This window comes from Gavialis gangeticus, unplaced genomic scaffold (genome assembly GCF_001723915.1).
Source record: "Gavialis gangeticus isolate Ggan-Ray unplaced genomic scaffold, GavGan_comp1, whole genome shotgun sequence".
NCBI lineage: Eukaryota > Metazoa > Chordata > Crocodylia > Gavialidae > Gavialis > Gavialis gangeticus.
This window is the reverse complement of record NW_017728995.1, coordinates 16375847-16384390: the sequence shown is the minus strand read 5'-3', so window position 1 is coordinate 16384390 and position 8544 is coordinate 16375847. Positions and strand designations below refer to the sequence as shown.

Here is an 8544-nt window from a genome sequence, read left to right as displayed (position 1 = left end):
TCATCTGGCACCTGGCCCGAGCACCACGAGCGCTCATAAAGCCGTACCAAGGGCCCTTCAATAACCCCTGCTAGCTCCCTCAACACCCTGGGGTGGAGAGCATCTGGACCCGCTGATTTGAACACGTCCAGCCCCTCCAGAAGCTCTCTAACCCGGTCCTCCCCAACCTCTTCCACTAATCTCCTCAACTCATTGAAGCTGGCTTTCTTGAAGTCTAGGGCTACTGCCTTGATGCTGGCCCTTGACACCCTGTGCTGGATGGTAAACTCCAGCAAGCAATGACCGTTATTGCCCAGGTGGTCAAGGACCTGGAGGCCCCTTACCAAGTCGTTGCCTGTGGCCAGGACCAGGTCCAACAGGGCATTTCCTCTGGTGGGACTGTGCACCTCCTGAATTAAGTGGAGGTCCTGTATCTTGGCCAGGAACCTCCTGGAACGGTCCGACCTGGCTGACTGATCCTCCCAGCAGATGTCCGGGTAATTTAAATCACCCATGACAACTACATCCCTTGCCTTAAGTGCCTCTGCAAGCTGGCCCAAAAATTCCTGGTCCAGCTCCTCCCCTTGGTTGGGGGGTCTGTAGTAGACCCCCACCGTTAGATCCCTCTCCCCACGGCCCCCTTGTATCTTGACCCAGAGCACTTCAGCTTGTCCCTCCTCTGACCCCATTTCGCTGGCAGAGGATATGTATTGCTCCTTGACATAGAGCGCCACACCCCTGCCTTTCCTTCCTTCTTTATCCCACCTGTAAAGCCCATAGCCCCTAATGCTAACTGCCCAGTCGTGGGATGAATCCCACCAAGTTTCTGTTGACCTTAGTATGTCTGGGTCTGAACTGGCTATTCTGAAGGCAAGTTCCTCCTGCTTATTCTTCATACTACGAGCATTGGTATATAGGCATTTAAGGCCCTGCCTAGCTGCATGTGCCACCCCCCGATTTGGGAGACTGTTTGGACCCCTGTTTCTTACCTGGGCACTCCTAGCATTTGTTACCTGTCTTGCTCGGGTGGTGTCTCCTCGTCTTTCTTCGGTTGATGCATGCCAGTGTGTTATTTGCTCTGCTGGCCTCTGCATCACACTGATGGCTCATATTCATGCGATGGTTAATCATTACCCTAGGTCCCTTTCGGCTGTGGTGCAAGTCAAGCTGTCACCACCAAGCCTGTATGTATGTTGAGGGTTTTTTGCCCCCAGATGGAGCACCTTACACTTGGAAGCGTTAAACTTCATCTGGTTCTGGTCTGTCCAACTCTCTAGCCTGTCCAGGTCCACCTGTATCTGCAACCAATCTTCTGGCATGACCATACTGCCCCATAACTTGGTGTTGTCCATGAACTTGGCCAGCAAGCTTTTCACTCTCCCATCCAAATGATTGATAAAGATGTTGAAAAGCACCGGTCCAAGCACAGACCCCTGAGGGATGCCACTGGCCACTTTGCACCAGGATGACACAGATCTGCTCATGAGAACTCCCTACTGTGTAGCCAGTTTCCCACCCACTGAACTGTTGAGCAGCTGAGCCCACAATCTTCCAGTTTTCCCACAAGGCATATTGTGGGATACTAGATCAAAAGCCATTTGGAATTCTAGGTATATAACGTCTACCTTGTCTCCTTGTCTCCCCTGTCCAGGTGGTGAGAGACCTGGTTGTAGGAGATGAGATTGGTAAGACAAGACCTACCCATGACAAAGCCATGCTGGCTGTCATTCAGAATCTTACCTTCTGTGACAGTATCACACATAGATTCATTAATAAGCTTTTCCAGGAGTTTCCCTGGGATAGAGGTTAGGCTGATTGGCCTATAGTTGCCCAGGTCTTCCCTCTTCCCCTTCTTGAAGATGGGCACAGTTTTGGCCCTTTTCCAATCCTCAGAGATTTCCCCTGTGAGCCACCAATTTTGAAAGAGCTTTGCCAGGTGTTCCGTGATGACCTGAGCATCCAAGTGTTTCTTAAAGGTATCCAGAGTAGGTGCTTGCACCACTTCTGGGGGGAGTCTGTTCCAGACTCTGGAGACTTGGACAGTAAAGAAGTTTTTCCTTATGTACAGTCTAAAATGATCTTCCAGCAATTTGACCTTGTTTTCCCTTGGGGTGCCCTGGTGAACAGACGTTCTCACAGTTCTTCATGCACACCCCTTAATACTTATAGCCGGCCACCAAGTCACCCCTGAGCCTTTGCTTCTCCAGTCTGAAGTGTTCCATGACTCTCAACTTCTCTTCATAATGCCTGTTCTCTTCTACTCTAATCATATGCGTGGCTCTCCTCTGGACTCTCTCAAGCTTCTCCACATCCTTTCTAAAGTGTGAAGCCCAGAACTGGATGCAGTACTCCAGCTGCGAGCTCACCAAAGCCAAGTAAAGTGGGAGGATGACTACTTAGGTCTTGCTTAAGATTCATCGGTAGATGCAAGCCAGAGTTTTGTTTGCTTTGCTGGCTGCATTGCATTGGTGGCTCATGTGCATCTTGTGGTCAATCATGACCCTTAAATCTCTTTCGGTCGTGGTGCTAGTGAGTGTAGCACTGCCAAGCCTATAAGTAAGATGTGGGTTGATGTGGGTTTTTTTCTCCTGAGGTAGAGCACCTTGTATTTCTCTGTGTTGAATGTCATCAGGTTTTGAATGTCATCAAGTGTTGCATGTCAACAAGCCCACTTTGCAAGCCTGTTCAGGTCAGCCTGAATTACCAGCCTATCCACTAGAGTGACCGCATTTCCCCATAATTTGGTGTTGTCTGCAAACTTAGCCAGTCCACTTCTGAATCCAGATCATTTATAATATATTAAAGAGTACTGGTCTGAGTACTGAGCCCTGGGGGACACCACTGGTCACCATGCACCATGCTGACTTGGTTCCATTGACTATCACTTTCTGGGTCTAACCACAGAGCCAGATCCTCAGCCATCAGACTGTAAGGTTGTCAAGGCTGCAGCTCCCCAATTTTACCATGAGGAGATCTTGGAAGACCAAGTCAAAGGCTTTTTCGAAATCTAAATATATGACATAAACCTCTTCTCCTTCATCCTAGTGATGCACCACCTGGTCATAGAAGGAAATGACCAGGCAAGACCTAGCCAACATGGCTTCATTGCGGGTATCTCTCAGAACATTGCCTTCCATTAGCCTGTTGTTGATGGTTTTTTTGATGATTTTTTCCAAGATCTTTCCAGGGATTCAGGTCAAACTGATTGGCCTGTAGTTTCCCTGATCTTCCTTCTTTCTTTTCTTGAAGGAGATTAGCTTTTTCCTGGGTGCTGGTTGTCAGCTGCCCCATTTGGGTCAGGAAGGGCCAGGTGTTGTCCTTGGTCTTTTTCTGACTTCCCACATATTTGAAGAAGGACTTTTTATTGTCCTTGATTCCCATAGGCAGTTTGAGTTTGGTTTCAGCCTTGGCTTTTCTGGTCTACTCCCTACAGGTGCGGGTCAATGCTGTATAATCCTCCTTACTGGTAGTTCTTAACTTCCATCCCTTATAAGCTTCTTTTTCAGATTCAGGAGGTCCATGAATTCCCTATTGAGCCAAGGGGCTCTCCCAGCACTTTTGCTATCTTTCCTATAGGAGGGAATGGACTTCCCTTGTGCTTTTAGGATCACGTCCTTAAGGAGCGATCTCTCATTGTGGACTCCCCTCCCCATCAGATCATGGTTTCTCAGGGCCTCAACAACCAACCTCCTGAAGTCGTGAAAATTAGCTTTCCTAAAGTCAAGGATTTCTGCATTGTTGACTGATTTGCCAGTTTTGCAATGGAGAGAGAAAGTGATCAACTTGTGACCACTGTTACCAAGCTTCCCTTCGATCCTCAGGTCACTAACTAGATCATCCTCTTTGGCCAGTACCAGATCCAGCAGCATCTTACCTCTTGCTGGCCCATGGACTTCTTGAGTCAAACAGAGCTCATCAATGCAAGTGAGGAACCTTTGTAACCAATCATGAAAGCTTATGCTACATATATAACTCTAATTTAGTTAGTCTATAAGAGTCAAATCTACCCTTCAGCTCTGTGTAGACAGGAAGTTGGAAGGCCAAAACGTTAGAAAAAACTCTTACCACAAACTTCAGGACTAAGCACACTGGAATCTCAGTGAAGAACCAGAACTATATGGAATTGATTCATGATGGTAATTTTTGACTTGGTGCCTTAGTAAGGCCACAAGATTGGGCCCCAGAAGTATAGTGAGGTATTGCACTAGAGGGGCAGAGGTGGAGTAGGTGGGAGTGGAATTATTCTGACCACTGGAGAAACATTGCACTCACCTTGCTCACCCCACAGATATACAACATGGCATGCAGCTGCTTGTCTGGCTCCTATGGGCAGGCTACCCCTGCCACAAAAAAGACTCCTGTGAGGGGGAAGGGAGAGATACTGGAGCCCCCTCCCAGTCAGCACCCAGGGCTGGTGTCCAGTTTGACCCACCATAGTTATTCTATGCATGCATGGCATATATACATTGAGCTCTACTCATCTATAAAACTGTAGACATGCATTTTCTCTACATTGAGGACTGGTGAATTTGCTGACCCTTGTTGAAGTTTAAACAAAACCTGGTTTAGTTTTATTTATCAGACAGTTTTGTTTGGTAAATAGAGGATAAGTGAATTGGACAGTGATTACTGACAAAGGCCGTATCTTATACAGAATAAAATGTATTGTATGAACCCCATTAGGTATGTCTTTCTGAGTAAATACACATTTGGTTTCAAAGTGACTAAGCTTCCAGACTAAATCAACATTTTGAAATGTGTCCACAACAATCAAGGGTATTTTTAGCAGATAACATGTTTGTAGAAAGTTAACAAAAGTAAATCAGGCACTGCAAAACATGCATTTAATTCAGTTGATGAGTGAAAACCTACAGATGTTTCTGGCAAGCAAGGTATGAAATATGTTGTAAAAAAGACATTGCCCAATGTGCAAATGTATGAAAGGACACAATGGCATTCTACTGTTCAAACTATGTGCTCAGGTCATGTGCTGTAGGACTTACTTTCACAGTGCTTGCCATTTCTCTGCAGTTGGTAGCCTGACTGGCACTGGCACCTGTAGTGGTCTTCAGTGATCTGAATGCACTCCTGTTCACAGCCCCCATTGTTGACAGTGCAGGAATTGACAGCTAAAGCCAGGGAAGAATTAACAAAGAGATGTCAAAAAGCCCAAATATTTTTTTTTGGATCAGACTGAAACATACATTGTAGTACAGGCAGTCCTCGACTTACAACGTTTCCTACTTACAACGTTTATAAATTGACACCCTGTTTCAACTTTGACGTCAGTTTTGACTTTACAACGTTTAATTCAACATGACACCACATCAGTGAACAAGTCTGCTGCATTGCTCATCTCCCTAGAGAACATTTGTCCAAACTTCCTTGGACACTTTCTTTAAGAAAGCAGATAAGACTCCAGAAAAACCTGCAGCCGAGACTCCTGAGAAGACTCCAGCCAAGAGCCCTTCAAAAAGTCCAGCAAAGTCACCTCAAAGAAGTCCTTCCAAATCAATATGATTGCTATTTACAATATAAATACATTAATATAGCTCTATTACTCCTCTATAATTGATTGAGTACAAAATTCTGAGTTATTTTTTGGTGAAAATAGGGTATCAGGCCTTGGTTCAGGAACCAATCCCCCATTTAGAACATTGCTTCCTATGGGAAAACCAGTTCTGAGTTACAACGTTTCAACGCAGTTTCAGGAAGCAACTGTGTTGAACGTCTGAGGACTGCCTGTATATGCCCTATATACTGTGCTGTTATTGTTCTCAAACATCACACAGCACCACAGCAAACACTACAAGGGGAGTCTTCATGTATGTCACTGGATTCAAGGAGACTTAGTTTCTCTAAATTGTACATTTATGCAAGTCTCTTTTGCTCTGACCTTGGCCTTGGAGGAACTCACTAACAAGCTGCAGCTGCTTTCAAGCCTAGAGCTGGGTTCCCACAACTTAAAAGAGGACATGACACAATCAGTGCTCAAAGCTTACTTTTCCTTTTAAATGCATATCTAAAAGTTCATTTTACAGAATGACTATTCAGACCTGCTATAAATTAAGACCAGAATATAGGACATAGAGGCAGAGTTTAGGGCTGCACCTATTAGTACAGGTGTTGTGCTTGCTTTTTCAAAGGCAGCAGTGCCAGAAGCTGAGGAAGGAAGACTTGAGTTGCAGGAGGAGGGAAACTTCTGAGCCTGGTATTGGTAGGCAGCGAGTCTAAAGAGCAAGACTTTTGGGCTGGGATTCTGAGACAAAAAAGCTTGCGTATTAATTTAAGGAAGTACGTGGTGATGGAAGACATTCTGACCCTGAATGAGGATAAAGATTCAGAACAGAAGAGGAAACTTTTGAAGCTTTGCCAATATGCACTATTTTACTGGAAATCTCACAATAATTTTCAATAGCTTCAGCTTCTGTGTTCACAGAACTATTTGATTATCTCAGCTTGCATTTTCACAAAATAACTTTAACCTCAGTGGTTGTAAAGAAAAGCTAGAAAACATGACCCGAGTGTGCTATTAAGACTCAAAAAACTAGTAAACAAATAAAAGCAATCCAAAAAGACTCATGATTTTGGGGGTTTGAGTCTGAATTTTTAATTGGGGTTAGCAAGATCAGAGAGCAGCCTGATCCAGCCTGTGTTGCAGATACCTATGTGAAGTTATTTTCCAGGTTTGATACCAGAGAAATCCAACTCAGTTAGAAGGGTCCTTTTAATTTCTTTCTATATGCTCTTTGCTGTAGGGTTTTATTTTGAAAGAGGAGAGGAATGAGGGAAAAGGGAAGCCTCTTTTTCTTTTCATCTCTCATCGATCCCCCTCATGCCGCAGCAAAACTTTATTTGTGGTACCTCTAACCATGGTGTCCTAGTTGCCACCGGAAGGACCCACCACTTGTTCTAGGCAAGATGGCAAACCTTCATGTATAGTTTCATAGGCAATCTGTCTTTTTCCACTCCTTTATTGTTAACCCTAGTGCAAAAAAGTCCCCACAAACCAAAAATGGATCCTGACAGCTTAAGCAAAATGATCAGAAATAAGAGGTAACAACTGGCATAAGCAATTTATGAATTGAGGTGTACGTGCCATCTTCTACTTTCATTTCTACTAGTTTTAAAAAGAATAAATGCTAATGAAGTTAGTGGATTTACAACAGCATGAAAACACAACCTGGAACCAAAATAAAAGGCCTGGTTGACTGTTTCACTTTCCATTTTTCAGTCACCAGTCAGTTCAACTTTAATGCAAATATTTATACATTCTACATCTTCAGGGTAGAAGAAACAAAAGAAGTAATTAGATATTAACATCTTTTCTCATTTTAACTATCTAACCCATAAGAAAGGTTGAGCTTGGTGAGCACTAGGAAATGAATGCAGTACACAAAGGGAGATTTGTAGGACAAAGAACTAGAGGGAAACAAATAAATGCAGGAAGTTTTAGGCCAAGATGAGATTAGAGAAAAACCCAAAGTATCACTGTTCAAAGGACTCCAGATAGAAGACTATACTTCTATATCCCATTTATAAATTAACAGGGCACCCTATTTTACAAAATGTCTAATTTTGCCAAACTGTATTAACAGAAATGGAAGAAAATCTCCAGCAACATGGCATCTTTTGTTGTTGACAAGCGTCTCATGCTTGACCCCTGGGAGGGCCACATGCCTTTGCACTTTCACCATTTGTTTTAATATCTGTATAATAAAGGTTTAAAAGTAAAAAAAAATTCTATCTGCGGGTATATTATAGGCACTAGAATAGGTATAGAAGAGGTTATCCGCTCTTTTGAACCCCAGTATTTCTTTTATGAAATACAAATAGATGGGGTCCAGCATAAAGAACAGGCAGGAAAACTCCAGCACTGCTTTATTCAGTAAAGCACCTAAAAACCTGGATGCTAATTAAAAGCTTCTCCTAGTACCCTGCATATGCGAAAAATTGGCTGCAAATCTTTTGAGAGTACATTTCTGTTTGCTTAAGGAGGACTTCCAGGCTGATATATATATATTATTCACCCATATATATATGGGGTGATCCAGGATTTCATTAAAAGGGGTATGGTATCAGTGACCAGTGCTGCAGGGGTGGCTGCACCCTCTGTTTCCACCCCTAGATACACACATGGGTGGGCAGACTGTGCTGCAGGAGCAGTAGTGGGGAATTGTTCAAAAGTCCCTCAAGCAGGTAAAAATCTTTCCTCCCCTCTCCCTTCCTTTCTGTGCTCAGCAACAGGCTTCCTCCCCTCCCACCCCACCTGACTGCTGCCACTGCCTGTGGCAGCTGAAAAGTATGTCTGTGTGATAAAAGTGCTTACTGAAGGCTCTATGAAGATTAGACCAAGTGTTTTTCTGTATTTGTTTAGATATTAAGCTATAAGTTGTTGCTAAAAGCCTAATTATAGTTTAAGATGTAGTGAAGCCTTGTATAAAGTAAGGCCTAATAAATTTATCAAAGCCTAGAAGTAGTAAGGCCCTGTGGTGCAGTTAAAATTACCTTATCAAAGGAATGCAAGGCTTGTACTGCTATTGGTCAGTCTAAAGACAGTTGAAG

The 8544-nt window shown here is 43.8% G+C and overlaps 1 protein-coding gene across 6 annotated transcripts in view; it reads right to left on the bottom strand.

Moving 5' to 3' along the window:
* The window catches only part of LOC109287955 (multiple epidermal growth factor-like domains protein 6), a 360336-nt gene that overhangs the window by 106125 nt on the left and 245667 nt on the right, over positions 1 to 8544 (bottom strand). For all 6 annotated transcript variants that reach the window (XR_002095029.1, XR_002095028.1, XM_019503252.1 and 3 more), the window contains one exon: positions 4983 to 5108. Coding sequence is in view for 4 of the 6 variants with exons in the window: in XM_019503252.1 (XP_019358797.1) it covers positions 4983 to 5108 (126 nt within the window). In the remaining 2 variants the exon portion in view is untranslated. The remainder of the gene's footprint in view (positions 1 to 4982; positions 5109 to 8544) is intronic.